At 39.3% G+C, this 19,668-nt stretch overlaps 1 protein-coding gene across 1 annotated transcript; it reads right to left on the bottom strand.

The window, feature by feature from the left end:
• Nucleotides 1-5,158: 5,158 nt before the first annotated feature.
• Nucleotides 5,159-19,043, bottom strand: ndufa8 (NADH:ubiquinone oxidoreductase subunit A8). The gene is made up of 3 exons (XM_080211872.1): nt 18,787-19,043; nt 14,693-14,858; nt 5,159-5,460 (listed from the first exon to the last, which is right to left on the bottom strand). The coding sequence occupies exons 1-3, from the start codon at nt 18,996-18,998 to the stop codon at nt 5,323-5,325; spliced, it is 516 nt and encodes a 171-aa protein (XP_080067998.1). The 5' UTR covers nt 18,999-19,043; the 3' UTR covers nt 5,159-5,322.
• Between the last annotated feature and the right edge of the window lie 625 nt (nt 19,044-19,668).

A 19,668-nucleotide genomic window follows, 5' to 3' on the forward strand; every position in this document is an offset into this window, starting at 1 on the left:
GAATTTGGGGAATGATTCTGTGGAATGTAGAGCCCTTGTAACCAAATCCTTTCTCACCAACACACAAAGCATGGAAATTTTCTGCAACTTTTGGAACCACACCATAGGCACATGGTAGCACAGTGGTTACCATTGCTGCCTCACAGCGCCAGGACCCAGGTTCAATTCCTGGCTTAGGTCACTGTCAGTGTGGAGCCTGCACATTCTCCCTGTATCTGCATGGGTTTCCTCTGGTGCTTCGGTTTCCTCCCAGTCTGAAAGATGTGCTGGTTAGGTGCATTGGCTATGCTAAGTTCTCTCTCAGTATCCCTGAACAGGCACTGGAGTGTGGCGACTATGGGAATTTCACTTCATTGCAGTGTTAATGTAAGCCTTACTTTTGACTAATAAATAAACTTTACTTTATATCAGCCTTTGAGCTCCATCACAATCCAGAAACATCCAGGAAACAAGCATTTCTGAGCAGCCATTCTGATTCCCTTTATAACCAAGAGTGATTGTTTGTCTGCTCATGGCATGGGTACATATAACCCATTCCACTCACCAATGCTGGACTCACTGGAAAAGAAGTGATAGTGTACTTAGTTCTTTTCCAGCAATGGTGTTGTAAATGTTCAGCACATGTGTGTGAAATCATCTCTGCCTTTTATGTCAAACACATTACGTGTACATGTTATACACTTAGCTTTCATACCACACCAAGTACCAACCCGAGTGCAATCCGAGTGGACACAATATTTGGAATGGACCAGATAAAGGACTGTTTAGAAATCTAACATATTACAAATTCAGGTTTAAATGAGAACACTTAGACATAAGCGATGTAATTTCCAAATTTAGTTGCCTGCCCAGCAAAGTGTAATTGAGGGATTCTGCTGGACTAAGGGCAATTTATTAGAGAATATATTCCAACCTTAAATTTAAAGATTGCATTTATTCATTACTTTTTGCTGAATTTGAATGATGTCACCGTAAGGAAATCTCTCAATGATCAGACACAGGACACAGATGCAGGACACAGATTAGGGAAACAACCCAATTGCCCAGGTATCCTGATCTAAAATCAGAGGCTTCTCTATTTCCTGAATTTAGAAAAATTGAACTAAAAATTAAGGGTGTGTTGGGCCACTAGAACTGATTCAACTTATTTCATTTAGTACCCTGATGGGATTGAGATACTTTCATCCCTTGAGCACTGATCACCATACAAACATGGTAGGCACCCACCTTCAGGAAGTTGTTTGCCAATAAATCAGACTTGTAATATTAAACTGGATCCAATGTCCTGCTTTACAAAATAAAACTATGAATTTACTGTCTGGAAAGATTGAAGCAACATTTCAGTGACATGAAACTACAGCTTCTAACATGGCTGAAAATTTGAATCACTGAACACAAATTCCAAAACAATGAGGGCAACCTGTTTAGACAGCCCCAGCTGGGACAGTTATCGCAAAGAACACGAATTGGATAATTTCCTAACCCATTGACAGCAGCACAGAACAGCATAGTGTCACAGTGGTTAGCCCTGCTGCCTCACACTGCCAGGCATCTGGGATCGATTTCTGGCTTGGGTCACTGTCTGTATAGAGTTTGCACATTCTCCCCATGTCTGTGTGGGTTTCCTCTGGATTCCTCCCACAGTCCAAAGATGTGTGAGTTTGGTGGGTTGGCTATGCTAAATTGCCCCTTATTGTCAGGGGGACTAGCTAGGGTGAATGCAAGGGGTTGTGGAGATAGGGCGTGGGTGGGATTGTGGTTGGTGCAGGCTGAATGGCCTCCATTTGTAATGTTGAATTCTATTATTCTATGATCACCTGGACTACATATTAGATGTAATCAGACTGAGGAACTCTGGCTGAGGAAGGAATTCATCCTAGCCTTAATCTAATCAAGTCAAAGCCATCCACCTGGAATACACTTGCCATGATCATATTTGGGGCATTGGTCAGTTGGTGAAAAGGATCAGGTAACAGCTAACTCTTTTTGTGCTTAAGAAGTTGTTTTATCTCACCAGAGTAGGAATGGTGCTGAAGTGGCAAGAGCGTTCTGTGGGCCTCATTCTCTCTCCAACCATCTGGTAAGCTTGAACTTATCTGCTGATTTTGATTATCCACGTGTGCCAAAATCTTACAAAGAACTCAACACACCGGCTGCAGTCTCCAGAACAGATAAATCATCCGTCTACATCTGTTCACCACCTCAACACTGAAACTAGCAGGATCACTAAACCTAACCTAGTTCCACCCAAGTCATCCTATGAGAATTGTATTACTTTCATCTTTATTAGACTTAAAAGTTGCATTAATGTTATCCTCCCAATCTTAATTTATTGGTATGTGTGAAGCTTGGAGCATTATCATTTTCTTAAATCAGGTTAAATACAATAAAAACTACTCCTTTTCATTTTAAAAAAATACAAGAAAACCTGTCTTTAAAGCCACAGCACATGCTGAATTAGCAAGCATATCCTTAAATACATAATGCAGTCAAATGAATGGGAAAAGAGGGAGCCATCTTCCAAAGATGTGCAGGTTGGGTGAATTGACAATGCAAAATATCCCCTTTGGTTAGATGGATGGGTGGGAGAAGAGGGCCTGAGTAAGATACTTTGTCAGAGAGTCAGTATAAATTTGAAGGGCCAGATAGAATCCTACAGTGCAGGAGTACTCTACACTTTCCTTAACTGATCCTAACAGAAACCACGAAACAAACTAACAGGAGGACTGCTGGGCTTGATAAGGACAGTAAATACATTTTACATTATAGGTAACCTAATGTACTTTAATCTTATATTGTCAGAATAGCCCATCATAAAAAAAAGTGAAGACAACAGAACTGCTGAATTTCTACCTTTTTTAAGGAGTTGCGGCACAGCAGTGTGCACCCATATAGTTGTTGAGTCAACCCAATCAGCAGTCGGCTAGAAGATACTGGAAATCAGTTCCGGCAAGATGCTGAGTTTTGAAACACTCTGAAGAGTCCTGTGCATTCAGGAACATTAAACTTTTTAAGTCCCTTTGTCCCAAATTTGCTGTTTCTTTTCCTCACAAGTTAGGCAGCTGTAACAGAATTTTGAGCTGCATAAATTCATATGCCCAATTTATAAAAAAGACATTAAATCTACATTTAGCAGAGAGGACACCTTCAGTAAGGTGGCCCTAGGAATGGGATGCTATAATTAATAGGCCTAAAGCATTGCAACTAACTCCAATGCAAAGAGATTTCGTGAAGATTTTAAAATGAAGACTTTTGATAAGAATTAATACCAAGACTAATTCCAACTGCTTGGGAGAATCAGGGATGAAGAACAATGGATAATCATGACCAAGTGTGTTCAATTAGCTTGTGTGTGGCATGTTGGTGACAGGAAATGAATAAGGTAGAAAGTGGCTGAATATTTATAGTAGTTAAAAGGGCTATGGGGGGCAGGGGTGGGAGACAGAAAACAGGATTGTTACAAAAATGTCAATACAGACAATGGGCTGAATGCTCATTCTAAATGGATCCGGAAACCCAATAATTGTGTCTGGACCTTTGTAGATATACTTCTTCTGTTGAATCATATTTGTCTCCCTACTTAAGTATTTTGGATTGCATGTGGCACTGTTTCATTTATGAATGATGCTCATCTGAAAAGTTGAGTAACTGAAGAGTTAACAGCTTTCAAAATACTATGTTCACATCTTCTGCACTTGTAATATTCCTACTAGGTTTTTAAATGCAAACTTTTATTGTTCATCACAAATTGTGATTTTTAAGGGACGTCTGGACACATACATGAATAGGATGGGAATAGAGAGATATGGTCCGCAAAAGAGTAGGAAGTTTTAGTTCAGTCAGACAGCATGGTTGTGCAGGCTTGGAGGGCCAAAAGGCCTTTCTCTGTACTGTAATTTTCTTTGTAATTGTTGTGTTGCATTTGTAGTCTGTAAAATATCAGTGTTTAATTATATTATGTACACACCATTCTGAAATAAGTTTCATAACATTCAATCCAAAATGGACTCTACGGTAAGCATAATTGTTAATTCACAGGGGGTGCAACTCCACAAAGGTACATTTTTATTTTAAAAGCAGAATTCCTGTATCAGAATATGCAAGTTTTGTTTAGGAGATTGCTAGCATAGACAATTATGTATAGAACACATATGTAACATGGAATTGTGTGGAAAGATTTATATGTATTTCTATATACACACAATACAAAATCCCCAGCTTCTTTTAAAAACATTCAGATAGAATTATTTCAATCCATTCTGTAAGTTTAAGTTTTAATAGAAATATTGAATGTGTGGTTGTGAACCTTTAAGTTCATAAATGCACATTTAATATTTCCAACTAAAAACATCTACATGTATTTCAGACCCAAGTCCCAAAACCATATTTAGTTTTGCACTTATTCTGCACGTGGTTACCAAAAGGTACAGAGACCAGTGCTGTTACCACTAACGCCGACACCAAGCACTCTTATTTTCAAGCTCCTCCATAGCCTCGTCCTTCATCTGCAACCTTCTCCAACCTAGAAAGACCTCCAATTCTGGACCCTCTGGCACCCCCAATTTGGATTGTTCCACCACTGGCAGCTGTGCCTTCTCTAAGCTCTGGGATTCCCTCCTTAAATCCCTCTACCTCTCTTAAAACCTGCTTCTGTCAGTAGTTAGTGGCTATCTGTCCTAATATCTCCTTGTATGGTCCCAAGTGTCAAATTTGGATACCAATCTTCTCTTGAAGTGCCTTGGGACACTTGACTAGGTCAAAGGTGCTGTATAAATGCAATTCGTTTTTGTTGAGCCTACTATGCATATTAGGGAAACGCATCATTGTAGTAAGGCAGTGGCATTGTCATTGGATTAGCAATCTAGGGAGCCAGCGTGTTGCTCTGGGGACCTGGGTTTGAATCCCACCAAAGCAGATGATGAAATTTGAATTCAAAAAAATTGAAAGTCTAACGATGACCATGAAACCATTGTAGTAAAAACCCATCTGGTCCATTAATATGCACAAGGACAGAAATCTGCCATCCTTACCTCGTCTGGCCTACATGTGCCTCCAGATTCTGAAATGGTCCAGCAAGCCACTCAGTTCAAAGGTAATTAGGGATGGGCAAAAAAAATGCTGGCTCACATCCAAGGAATAAAAAAAGTAACTTCAAAGACATGGTTAAATTATTTTATTTCTCTCAAACATTATTTGTATACATCAATAATAAGGATGCCTGTGGTACAACTGGCCCCAGGTATTTTTAAATACCCACTTGGCTTGGTTCAATCACAAATTATCTAAATTTTTCAGTCTCAGCATGTGGCATTGCTTCATCCTTCACCAGTTCCAGAAGAAGAGTCTGCTGCCATATTTGGCAGGTTGTAATTCCCCTTCACTGACTGGGTTAGGCTCTGGTCTTGGCCTAGAGTGATAGACATTCTCAGGAACTGGCCGGTCTGTCTGTACCTTGGTAACCTATGAAAAGCAGAAACAAAATGCATTGAAACTCAAATACTCATCACAAAGCTGCACACTACATAATTCATATCGATGTATATATACAGTATACACTGAGAAAAACAGTATTTTCCTTAATGCAATGAAATGCAGGAAATCAGCTTGTAAGAGGCATGAACTAATCTTTTAAAATATTGCAGCAAGGATCAATAAAGGTGAAACTACGCCATACAAACTTTCTTTACTGCAATACTTTACACACCACAATTAATTCTATCAGATCAAAGTTGAATTCGTGACAGTCACATTGCCCATATTAACTTGTTAGTCAAATCTATCACAGGGTTCCTACTGAAAACACATTTGCAAAAAACGTTGTACATTATTTGATGATGCTTGACTGAAATCTGAATGAGTATCTGGGGGACGATCATTCTCTATCTTGCAGGACACTGCCTATTGCTAAAGTTTACCCGCACAAATGATTTTATTTTAAAAAAGTATTACTTGTACTAATTTGTTTTGGATGAGCTGAGGCTGCTAAACAAAATAGTCCAGCTTTCCTGTCTTCAGCCCTGACAAAGGGTTTATTACAAAGATTAAAGGCACATACTGTATTCCCAGCAGTAATAGTCAGTTTCTAATTTAGTTATTGCCATTTGAATCTGCCAGTTCAACTTTTGAACCACTTAATGATTAATACCCAACCCACAGGGTAATCTGAGGCTGTAAAGCTGAGTAACTAGCACAATGCTGCAGCAAACTGAAAATACTCTATATCCAAGTGGAAGCTGTTTGTTTAGAAAACGGACCCAGTCTTACATTGAAACATGTTAAATCTAGTCATCTGGCACAATATTTTTTTTCCTGTGGGGCATGAACTGATAGATTTACAACCTAACGTACAATAGAGGTCATCATATCTTTTATATAAGAGACCCAATTTACATCAATACTATTCATTCAATTGTAAAATGCTTTTTATGAGAGTCCTTGCATATGTTTATAAAGTGCTATCATGGATGTGTGCCAAATTATAGAAAGAACTTCTGAAACAACACCCCCTCCTACCTCAGATAAATAACCAATGTACTGCACTACAGAAAGTCCCCAGAGATTTTGTACACGTACAAGAACTGCTGTGGAAAATTCAGCAATCCATCAAGGTACATAGATATTAGGGAAACTACTAACTCATCTCGAGTTTGTGAGCAGCATACTGCCGACGAGTACTATTAAAACAGTAAGGGATAGTTTGGTCCAAACCTGTGATTGAAATAAGTTTGTAAGGTATAGGTTCAAACATACCCATTCCTTTGTTATGTCAAATCAAACACACACTCCCATTGAATTGCAGGTCTCAGATGTAAGGCCAGAACTAGTGAAAACATTGAATATCAGCAAGTACAAAAGAATCTAATACCAAAACTTAGTGAAAGAGATCTTTAGCTAGGTTTCACCAACATTAGCAGAATGGAAAAGCTTAAAAAAAATACAAATGATAAAACCTCTCTGCTTTGACAAGGAACCATACTCAATGACTACAAGCTCTGAAGATTTGTTGCAGCTTCTAAAATACAATTCATTTAATTTATTATGCATCTGCTAGTAAGCATTCTAAAGTTTCATCAACCATTAACCTGGGGACATTAACATTTTAGTTGCTTCCATCTTGCACAGATCATGCTCTGTCAGAACATCTGGACGTTCCTCTCCAAGCCATTCACCATCCTGACTTGGAAATATGTCACAGCCATTCCTTCACTGTCACTGGGTCAAAAATCCTGGAACTCCCTTCCTAATAGCACTGCGGATGTATCTACAATGTAGGGACTGCAGCAGTTCAAAAAGGCAGCTCACCACCACCTCCACAAGGACAACTTGGAAATGGTAATAAATGGCAGTCTAGTCAGCAATATCTACATCCCATGCATGAATAAGAAAGTCACCACATCTTTACTTCCTGCTGCCACCGTTTGGTTATACCCATCTGCATTTCCACTGTAATCGTTACATAGAATATCCAGCACAATTCTCCCCAAGAATATCCAGCACAGAAAGAAGCATTCACCCAAATTAATCCATACCAGAGTCTATGCTCCACTTAAGTGTTCTCTCATCCTTCATCTCTCAGCATTAGCCTCTGTGCCCTTTCCCCTCACAAGCGTATCTAGATTCTCCTTAAATTAATCTCACCTCAACTACTGTGGTAGAATTCCACATTCTCACTACTTTAAGAAAATACATTTCTTCTGTTTTCCCATTTGATTTCTTGGTGGCTACCTAACATTATTGGACTTTGCTCTTTTCTACAAGAGGAGCATGTGTTTGTTCTATTGAAACAGCTCATAGGCCACCTTTCTGTCTTTGAAAAAAATACAGCCTGTTCACTTTTCCCCTAACATGTATTATTTAGCAAACTTACAAGGATAATACTAGAGCTGCATTGTAACTTTTCCCCCTCCATGTAATTTTGCGATGAGAGTTACTGTGATCTCACAGGGCTCTGATGCCTTGACAATTCTATGCAATAACATATGAGATCTCTCCCCCTATTCAGTCAGTATCTTGTACCTAAAAATATCTGTAGATATTTTTCAAGTGTGCATGGATAACAGCACAAGCAATTTTCTAGCATACAATTAAGAATGAGGGAAGAATGGATCAGGGACAGACATCTGATTATACACAAAATATCAATGCCACCATGACTAACAAAAGTGCAGTTGCATTACAAGTTGAACATTTTAAAATTCACATTCACATTAGTGTTGTCCAACAGAGGGTTAAAAAACAAGAAATCACAATCTCACTCAATAAATGAAACATATAAATAGTAAAGCCTGGAGATATGAAATGAAGCAAAACCTTGGCTTGATGCCCAATGTTAGCACAGAATTGTTTTTCTCACAACTGTTAACATTGGGTTCAGTCCTCTGAGGACGACAGTATTGGCAAATGGTTCCTGAAAATTCCGCACAATATTTATAGTTGGATGACAGACAAGTGAGCAGAGGCACTCTGAAGTTGGATGTGAACAAGTCTGCTCACAATATGCCATGGTGCCAACTAATTTAACAGCAAATGTTTGAAGATGCAAGAATGCATGCCTCAAAAGAAGAGAATATTTTGCTACATGATTTAAACCACAGAGTTCTATTTTTTGGGATGGCAGTGGACAGTACACTCAGTACAAAAGGTTGCAGGTTTTACAGATTTTCTTCTTGCAAGTAAAAAATAAGTTGCCTCAAAAAAAATCCATTCAGGTAAAAAGGGTCAATAATTAATGCAATCAGTATATAGTGGTAGGTATGTAATATCAGGGATTAAAACGCATACTGACCCACTGGCAGACCTCCATCTGTACTATACACAACACACAAATCATTACTTTCATGTAACCCACTAATTTCGAACAAATGTCTTCCATATCACTTTAAAATGGCACAAGACAAGTTTTGTAATATTTAACAGTCAGAACTGAGTGAGCAAAATAGCTTGTCAGTACAGTAAATACTGCAAATGTTAACAGACTTGTGTGTTTAAAAAGAATAAGTTGAATTACTGACAATTTTATTAATGGGTTTTAAAAAATCTTTACCAACACTGTGGGAAAGTAAGTACTGATTGGATATTTAAAGGAGCTAAATTACCACTCACCAAATAATCTATCCATGGGTTAATGGTGATCAAAATCAACATTGAAAAATACTTTAACAAATGCAAAGCAGAATTCACTTTCCAACAACACGATCCTGAACATCAAGTTCGAGAACAATCAGAATTTAAACGTTAGGGATTTAAACACTTGCAGCTTTTCACACATTCAGATGAGAGGATTCAGAAAAAAGTGCAAAAGCAGCAAGAGAAAAGTTAAGGTTCTGCAGCAACTAGCAATTTGGAGAAAAGATAGATGAGTGATACAGGAAAGGGTAACGAGCTTAACAATGGTATTAAGTTAACATCAAAGATTAACAAAAAAGTTAAAGTTAAGGCACTAAATTGGAATGCATGAAGCATTCATAATGAAATAGATTAATTAATGGCACAGACCGTGTTAAAAGGGTTTGATCTAACAGCAGTTAGAGATATGGTTGAAGTGACCGAGCTTGCAGAATAAATATTGCCGCATACTTGATTTTTAAAGGAGTTTGACAAAATAGAAAAATTAGGGTGAGGGTAGCCCTCATAATGAAAGAATGGGATAAAAAGGCAGGAGAGAGAGAATGGATGAGTTCAGAAAATCAAGATGCTGATTCAGGTTTGGTGGAGCTGAGAAACAACGAGGGGCAGAAAACACTGGTGGAAAGAGTTTATTAGCCTCCTAACAGTAGTTGCAGTGACAGCTAAGAGTTTAAATGTTGAAATGTGTGACAAGGGTAATACGGTAATGATGGCAGACTAAATAGTGGGAAAATCAAATTTGCAATAATAGCATGACGTTCATGGAACACATTCTAGACAGTTTTCCAGATTAATATATCAAGGAACCAACTAGGCAACGGACAATTTCAGATCTCAAACTGTGCAATCAGACAAGATTAATATAAAAGGAAATTACTGCAGATGTTGGAAACAAACAAAAACAGAAAATGCTGGAAAAATCTCAGCAGGTCTGATAACGTCAGTGGAGAGCGAACAGAGTCTGGATGAATTTGTCAGAGCAAGGTTAATTAATAACCTTGCGGTTGAGAAGCTCAGATGAGGAATGAATCACAATATGATGCATTTTACATTAAGTTCACTAGGGCCTTTAATCTGAACAAAGCAAATGACATGGATATGAGCAGCACACCAGCTAAGGTAGAGTTGGAAACGAGATGAAAAGGCAATGGTAGATAAGCAAAGGCGAGCATATAAAAAGATTAATTCATAGTTCAAAACAAACATGCAGTCCCTGAGGAATAAAATCTCCCAGAAAAGTGGCTAACAAGAGAAGTTAAAGATAACATTAAAATATAGGAAGAAGCTAAGGCATTGCCAAAAATTAGTAAGTCCAAAGACTGGAAGGATTTTAGAACTTAGTAAAGAATGACCAAGAAATTGATAGTAAGAAAATGGGAGATGAACAAACTGAAGAGATATAAAAACAGGTAGCCATAGTTCTACAGGTGGTTCAAAAAATGGATTTGTAAAAGCAAATGTGACAGAAACAGGAGAAAGTATAGATGAGAATAAAGAAATGGCACAAGATAATTAAACAAACTACATTTTCTTGGTAGGAAGCCAGGAAATTCTGAAAATAGTGGGAAACCAAAGGTCAAGTGGGAAATTTAAAGAAAGCAATATGAGTAAATAAATACTGAAAAAATTAATGGGACTAAAAGCCAACAAATCCCTTGGACCTAATGGCCTAAAATCTCAGGTTACAAAAGTGGTAGCTAGAGATTGAGGAAGATTTTCCAGAGTGCCCCAAATTTTACAATGGTCCCCACAGATTGGAAAGTTATCAAAAGTAACCCCACTATAGTAACACGGGATGGAAAGAAAAAGCAGTTTAGCCCAGTTACCATGAAATCTGCTGTAAGGGAAATTGCTGTAGAATTTACTATCGAGGACAACAGTTGACATGGTTTTATAGGAAGGGAAGCAGTGTTTGATAAATCTGTTCAGAGTTTATTTGAGGTTGCAATTAGGTTAGAAAGGGGAAACGAGATGTAGTGTATTTAGATTTGTTAAAGATACCAAACAAAGTATAAAAACAAGGGGTTGTGGGATTGGGAGTGGGACTAATATATTAGGAGGGATTGAAGATTGGTTAACAGATAGAAAACCAATAGTAGGGATAAATAGGTCATTTTTATGGGCTGTAACTGGGAAGGTATCACACAGATTAGTGTTTGGGCCCCAGCTGGTTACAATGTGTATCAATGACTTGGTGAAGAGTTTAGGCTAACCGTTGATACAAAATGGCTAAGTAAGTGAACAAGAACATTGCAAATCAAATACAAGGGAGAAACCTGAAATCATCATATAGGCAGAAAAATATATTTAAAATCTTTGCTTTTCAAAAGGTGAGACAGAAATGTTGGTATTTGTATATGAATCAAAGTTAACATAGGTACAGAAATTAGCCAGTATGACAAAGGAATTGAAGCAAAATTAAAAAAAAATGCACTTAGTACTTTTCACCACCAATGGTAAACTGTCTTTTATAGCCAATTAAATACTTTTTAAGTGTCCTTACTGCTGTAATGTTGGAAAGGGTATATAGAAGGGTAAAGAATGCTTTCACAATTATACAGGACCTCGGTGAGACCATACTCAAAGTACAGGTGACAATTTTGGTCTCTTTTTCAAAGAAGGGTATTCCAGCCTCAGAGGAAGCGCAACAACAATTCACTAGATTCATTCCTGGAATGAGTGTATTGTCCAGTGAGGAGAGATTGAACAGGCTAGACCTATGCTGCACAGGGTATAGAAGAATGAGATGCAATCTCACTGAAACGTGGAAGTCTAGAGACTAAGAGGATCCTTGCTCAGAATAAAGGGTCAATCATTTAGTAGAGGTGAGAAGAAATGTCTTTATTCAAACGTCTGACAATCTTTGGAATTCTCTACCCTAGAAGGCTGGGATGCTCAGTTGTTGCGTATATTCAAGAGACTAAACAAAACATTTTTGGATACTAAGCGATATGGGTATAGTACAGGAAGGTGATGTTGAGGTGGCAGATCTAATTATTGAATGGCAGAGTTAGATTGACAGGTTGAAAGCTTACTCCTGCTCAAGTTTACGCTCCAAGAAGTAAATATATAGCAATGCATGAGAGTAACAAATTGATACTTGCAACTGCAAGTATCCGGGACAGAATATTCTAAACAAAAACTTTAAAAGTTTCTTAATTAGTTCATGCTAACCACTGCATATAATGAGCATCATTTGTAAATCAGTGACAATGTGAAAGGTTTAAAAGTATATTTTATAGAAGTTTAGACTTGAAAACATTGAATACATGTATAAAACTACAAACAATTCTCCCCTCAATAAGCACTGACTTCTAGAAGTACTAGGACTATCTGGTATCGCATACAAATCTAGAAAGTGAGTAAGGCTATTTGACCATGTGAATCTCGCACCAAAGCCTGATTGTCTTTTCACTTGCACATGCCTTTACAAGACAGGACAGAACCCTGGCTGATCACTTCCCTCTAGAAGATTATTTCTAGCCTCTACTGCCACCCTGTTAAAATAATTTAAAGATAATAAATTAAAGCAGGAGCCTTCTTGTCTGTGAATATATAGAGCCTTTGCCAACAAAGGCATTAAGGGAGCTAGCTATAAATTCATCAAATAACTAACACAGACAACACTCAATTACAATTATATTTTTGAGGGCTATGCAAACGCTACAGTAACTGTTTTTAAAACTTTGCACAAGTGATGAAAGCCATTCCAAGGTGTAAACTGGAGGAGCATCTTAATATAAATGGCTTGATAAAGTTAACATTTACTTATGGGAAGAGCATCCTTGAGAAATCTAGACCTTTATTAAAGGATGAATAAATCACATGATGGAATTCCCTACAGCAATTTACTTGGATTTTGGTCAGATTCTTCACAGAGGACTTTAACTAAGCTGAAGCTCAAAGGTATACAATGGGTTTGGGTACAAACTTGGTTCTGGGATAGGGAGACGATGCTGATCAGGTATTTTGACACTGCAAAGATGCTGTTGCATGGTGTTCTGAACATAATACTACATACTTATACAAGTAATTGGAATTTTTAAACCAAATGCAAAGTTGTGATGCTTAGTGAAAATGGAGAGCAGCAAGAGATTTGTAAGGGAAGCACAACAAAAAATGTAATACAGTGATGCATAGTGGGATAAATAAAGCACAAAAGTACAAAGTGAGTGGGACAGAAGTAGCAAGAAACATAGCTAGAAAGAATAGAAATGCAAAGAAGATTATGTACAATAATGCAATTCACGTATTGCAATGTTTTGGTCTCCAATATGCATCAGGAATTTGTTAATATACGAAAATATTGGAGTGGATGCAGAAAAGTAAAATGTGACTGATTGCAAGTACAAGAAAGAGGATGTTTTTAGAAAGGACTTGAAGTGTATAAACGAAATAGTTTACATGCAGTAAATCTTGAAAGACAAATAAGCGATTGTAACTATACACCAGTGAAAAATAAATGGAGAACAAACTCTTTCGTATCAAGAATAAACACATGGAATAATTGAGGTAAGCCAAAAGGCATGCAGATATTAAGGCATTCAAACCAGCTGGAATGCTAGACTGGAACAGCCTGAAAACTAGCTGGATATGATTCACTTTATCAAATGACTTTGGCACTTAAAATGAATGAAACATAAGCAACAGAAAGTTCATCTTAAAAGATTACCAAAGGTACAACACTGCAGTGAGAACGAGCTAACGCACAACCACAGGAGAGCTATTGGCAAGGAATGCCATTTGACAGAAGCTTTTGCTATGATCATCAGTAATAACATCTCCTTTTGTGCCTTCAGTGATATCACTCTTGCTTCTGAGTCATACAATTGTAGATTCAAGCTCCACTTCAAAGCCTTGAGTACATCACCAAGGCCAAAACTTTATGGTGACACAGTAGCACAGTGGTTAGCACTGCTGTCTCTCAGCACCAGGGACCCAGTTTTGATTCCCAGCTTGGCTCACTGTGCGTGGAGTTTGAACATCCTCCCCATGTCTGCATGGTGCTCCAGTTTCCTCCCAGAGTCTGAAAGGTGTGCTGGTGAGGTGCACTAGCCATGCTAAATTCTCCTTCAGTGTATCTGAACAGGAACCGGAGTGTGGCAACTAGGGAGTTGCTTTATTGCAGTGTTAAAATAAGCGTACTTGTGATACTAATAAATAAATTCCAGTGCTGCGTTGAGGTATTGCTGTATTATCAGATGTACTATCCTTAACGCAGGAGGTTAAAATAAGGCCTGCTCAAGAACAGTTAAAGAGCCCATAGCGCACTCTGAACAAGAGCAAGTCAGCTCCCCACTTGGTGCTGACATTTACATCTCAGGAACACTACCAAAAGCAGATTGTCATTTTTGTCAGTAAGAGTGGAATCTGCCAGCTTTGCTTGCATAGAAACCACGACACCTCAGACAATTTTATTGACTGTAAAGTACATAGGTCAACCTGACATCACAGATGGAATTTTAAGTTGTAAGTTCATCTTTCTATCATTGTCCTCAAAATAAAGTGGAAAACGCCACTATCCACAATTTTCAGTTTTTGCTGAAGTTAAAATAATTGACTTTACCTTCGAGAGCTCTCCTAGCTCAGGTCGAACCCAACCCAGTTTGTCTAGCACACAGTTATCAAAAGCATCCTGTTGCTTGCGGCATCGGCGGAACTCTTGCAGATTGCTATAATCAAGACATGTCCAGTACTCTGTGAAGGGCTCGCTGCAGTGGGTTTTTATCTTCCTACACGAGAAAAATATCAAAAAATGAGCAATTCTGTTTACAATTAAAACAGGCCAGAATCAAGACAGTTCTACAAAGTACTTCAACAATATATATAGGCTCATGCAGCACAATTATATTATCCCACTGATTTGTCAGCGAACAATTTTTCCTTTAACCTCTCCCACTTCCTATAAATAAAAAGTGCAGCTATGAGACCGTGGATGGGCCCTAGTTACAATTGAATTATTGTGATGTTTATGGAACATTGCCCGTTCCAGAAGAGAAAATGCTGGAAAATCTCAGCAGGTCTGGCAGCATCTGTAAGGAGAGAAAAGAGCTGATGTCAAAGCTTTGACAAAGGGTCATCAGTGCTTGAAACATTAGCTCTTTTCTCTCGTTACAGATGCTGCCAGATCTGCTGAGATTTTCCAGCATTCTCTTTTGGTTTCAGAATCCAGCATCTGCAATAATTTGCTTTTATTTTATTGCCTGTTTCAGTATTGTCCAAGCCCCCATCACAATATTTTTTCTGGTACATCGTTGTCTGTAACTGTGCCTCTTCTTGCTCTCATCAGGAACTGGAAAAATTCAAATTTTGCTTCCAATTTCACCCATCACACAGTCTATCTGTAATACCTCCCTTCCTCAAGCTCTGTCTTCTCTCTCCTTCCCCCTTTTTCAAAAGCATAAAAACCATTTCATTTCTACCTCTGTTCGACTCAACAATTTCTTTCTCCACAGATGCTGGCAGACCTGCTGACTTATTCCAGCACTTAGTTTTTATTTTACATCTGTTGTGTACTTTGCCAGTCATTGCAAATTTGGAATAAAATAATCTTGTGTAAAACAATCCTTCAATGTCATAACTGGTAAATATCGCCATAGCCACCCTAACACAGAATTTACAACATCAGGAACAGTTCTACACAGTGCATTGCTAAGCTAACTTAACAAACTGGTTTAAATCATTTTTAAAAATTAGAAAGGTAATTAAGTTGACATAACCCCCATTCTGGCATCTAGATCAAAACCTAGATCCCAACTATAGAAATAAAAAAAGTGTCAGGAAAAACTATTAAAAATATTCAGTATGGCTAAATGAGTGGAATATTAAGTTAGCGACTGGTCTCTCAAATGTAAAAGTTTATTTATTAGTGTCACAAGTAGGCTTACATTAACACTGCAATGACTTAACTGTGAAAAATCCCCTAGTGGCCACACTCCGCCGCCTGCTCGGGTACATTGAGGGAGAATTTAGCATGGCCAATGCATCTAACTGGCACATCTTTCAGACTGTGGGAGGAAACCGGAGCACCCAAAGGGAACTCATGCAGACACAGAGAGCGTGCAAACTCCACACAGACAATGATTGAACCAGAGTTCCTGGCGCTGCAAGGCAGCAGTGCTAACCACTGTGCCACCCCAAGATCGATCAGGTCTCACCTCTGAGACCTGGCTGAAATCCAGCCCTGGCTGGCAAAATGAAAGTCCTCGTCTTCTAGCTCTAAGGGCTGTACCTGAAATGAGTTTGGCTGAACTCAATCTATCCTTGTTAGTGTGGATTCAAGAGCACAAAACTGCCAACCTCAGAGGACACAGGAGAGGTGTTATGGAAATTGGAAAAAATTACTGCTGCAGCAAAAGCTGGTCTCCTGAAGCACTTTGTAAGCAGCACAGCTGAGAGGCTACATTCAACAATAAACTGCTACAAAGTTGTCAAGGGACAGCATGATCATGGTCCATTACACCCAAAACAGAAGATGTTTTATTACACAACCAATTTCAGCAGTGAAATGAGAAAAAGGGACAAATCATGATATTTAATGTGATCCTGTTAATTCCTTCAATTAATTGTGAGCAAGATTGATGTTTACCTGTGAAAACGCCTTTGGCTTGCAGTCAGGAACCAAACTCCCCAAGTTTCTACTAAAATGGCAAGTAACAAGTCTAGCAATATATGTGGCAAAAGCATCAAGGCTAATCTAACCAAAAACACCAGTGGTTTCTTTTGTGTAACCCATCAAATTAGTGAGAGATTGCTACTGGTGTCAAAAGTAATTCACAATGAAGCTGTCAGTTGTATTATTTATGGTAAAGCCTGGCATCCACCACATGCCAGTTGTAACGTTGCATGCAATTTGGTACAAAACAATTTATCTGAAGTCACATCAAGAAGTCAAGTGCTTGCTGAAACAAAAATTTAATAAGTGCCAGCACTAATAAGAGAAGCAGTAACCTTCCCATTCAGGGTAACAGGAGGATAGTTGCTCCTAACTAACAGATCTGCTACTGAAAATTGGAGTTTATTGGTGTGAATGGAAGCCACTTGATTTCTATCCTCATGTTCTTTTGCTAATTTTTTTAATTGGCGTACTCTGGTTAACAAAACCCTACTTGACCAAATCTCCTCAATTTTGAACATCTCTAACAGGTTTCTCCTTAAGCCTCCCTGCTGTAAAATCAATCCAAGCTTCAGCAATTTCTCCACTCAAGTAAGAAGACACAACTACGTATTTTGTTCTCATAACCCAAATATCATGCTTTTGCCAGCACTTTTTAATAAAGCTGTTGTTTGGTCAGGGTCAGCATTTATTGCCACCTTGTCAAGGTAATTAGGATGGGCAATCTTCCACCATGCAATCCATGTGTTCTAGATACATCCACAGTTCTGGAAGATTTTGACCCAGTGACAATGAAGGAATGGTGATATAGTTTCAAATCAGGATGGTATGTGACTTGAAGGAGAATTTGCAGATGGGTGGTGTTGTAATGTATTTCCCACCCTTGTACTTCTACATGGAGAGATTGCAAGTTTAGATGAGCCAAAGACTAGATGAGCTGCAGCAATGCACTTTCTGGGCGGTACACAGCTGCCATTACACATCATGGTGGAAGGAACAAGTGGTAAAGTTGGTGGATGGAGTGCTGATCAAGCAAGCTGTTTTGTCTTGGATGGCATTGAGCTCAAGTGTTGTTGGAGTTGCACTGATCCATACAAGGGAAGAGTATGCCATCACACTCCTGACATGTGTCCTGTAGATAATGGGACAGGATAGGGGAAGGCAGGTGGCAAATACATTTTTAAAATTCATTTATGGGATGTGAACATTACTCACTAGGCTAGTATTTATTGCTCTTCCCCAGTTGCCCTTAAGAAGATGGTGGTGATCTGTCAGGATGGTGAATGAGTTGGAGGAGAACCTCCAAGTGATAATATTCTCAGGCATCAGCTGCTCTTTGTCCTTCTAGATGGTAGTAGTCGTGGGCTTGGAAGGTGAGGAACGTTGGCGAGTTCCTACAGTGCATGTTATAGATGATACACACAACTGCCAATGATTGGTGGCAGAGATATTGAATGTTTGTGGAAATGGTGCCTGTGAAGTAGACAGCAAACACCCACACACCACAAACCCCAGTCCCTCAGATTAATACCCTGACACCATGTCTTTTTGAGAGGCAACAGGAGAAATGAGGGACAATGGATACCAAATAAATTACCAAAAATATAAATTTGAAAATCATTAGTCTCCATCAAATCATTTGGCAAATTGGGATTTTCATCCAACAAGTCGTCCAACAATGATGTTGCATGCAGCTACCTAAACATTGCGAACAAATTTAACCCATGGGTGAAATCCACAGTGGACTCAAAAGTTTTTGAACAATTTCAGAGGTTTCGTTCACGAAAATCTCTTGACCCAAGAATACATTTTCTTCTGGACTTTTTTATTAATATTTCCCATTGAAAGCCAGTGACAGTGCCCCAAGTTTCTCAGTGAAGGTCAGACAGTGGGGACACCTGGAAAGGGGTCTGCCCTTGTGCTGTCATTTTAGGTGTCCTCTGAAATCCAGCCCGAGGGATGTGGCCTTCACCACAAGGTGTGGAGCAGAGGCGGTGATCAGGAACTACACCGCCTCCTATTCCCTGGCTTTGGGGCTACAGTACCTGAAGAAATCTAGCGCACACTCATTGACCTTCCTCCCCTCCTGCAGACACCGCCGCGGGTCCTTCTCCTCCCAGCGGCACAGCATGAACTCCTTGTTAGGCCGGTCGCACTGCGAGCCGTAGTGGTGAGCCGCCGCCTTCAGCACCGCCGACGACACGTTCACCTCCTGCACGTTGAGCTCCTGCAACGTGGGCAGCTCGGACGCGGTCATTTTTCCTCCTTCCCCGCCCAGGCCGCACTCTGCCCGAGCTTCCCCCCCCCCCTACTTTTCCCCTCTCACATCCAGTAGCGCCTCAGGCCCAACACCCCCGCCGCCAGAAGGTCACAGAAATACGCATGCGCCACACACGCATCCTAACTTGATCGCGCCAGAAAGATATCGCCCATCTCTTACAGATTGGCCCATCCTGACCGCTTGACGTCATGTATCCGTATCTGACTGGATTATATAACTGTCAATCATTACCCATTCCGGGGCGACGCAATTCCTGAAGCTGATTGGATAATCTGAATGTCAATCATCATCCGTTCTTGCTGACGTCATGTACCCACAGATGATTGGATGACCGTATGTTTGTCACGGTCTGTCCAGGCCGGCCGGCACAATTCCTGAAGCTGATTGGAGAATTTCGCTGTCAACCGTAACCATTTAGTGTTGACGTTATATCTAGGCAACTGATTGGATAATGTAACTGTCAATCATGATCCATTCTGGGCGGCTCGTCCAATACCTGCGGGTGATTGGCTATTATCACTGTCAATCATTGACGCCCAGCAAGTTCGGTTAAATCGCGGCACGGATGACTTTTAAATGACGAATTTTTCTCAGCTTCTACCTCCAGCTTTCAACTTTTTTTTTACACGCGTTTTGAAAATGTTTA

This window comes from Carcharhinus amblyrhynchos, chromosome 25, assembly GCF_965287045.1.
Source record: "Carcharhinus amblyrhynchos chromosome 25, sCarAmb.v2.hapA, whole genome shotgun sequence".
In the NCBI taxonomy this organism is placed as follows: Eukaryota; Metazoa; Chordata; class Chondrichthyes; order Carcharhiniformes; family Carcharhinidae; genus Carcharhinus; species Carcharhinus amblyrhynchos.

Excerpts from the sequence above, each read along its gene's own strand:
- ndufa8 (XM_080211872.1), bottom strand. The coding sequence starts at position 18,998 with ATGACCGCGTCCGAGCTGCCCACGTTGCAGGAGCTCAACGTGCAGGAG. Across the intron at positions 14,859-18,786 it reads TGTGCGCTAGATTTCTTCAG|GAAGATAAAAACCCACTGCA; the intron begins GTACTGTAGCCC and ends TTTCTCGTGTAG. Across the intron at positions 5,461-14,692 it reads AGCTAGGAGAGCTCTCGAAG|GTTACCAAGGTACAGACAGA; the intron begins GTAAAGTCAATT and ends TGCTTTTCATAG.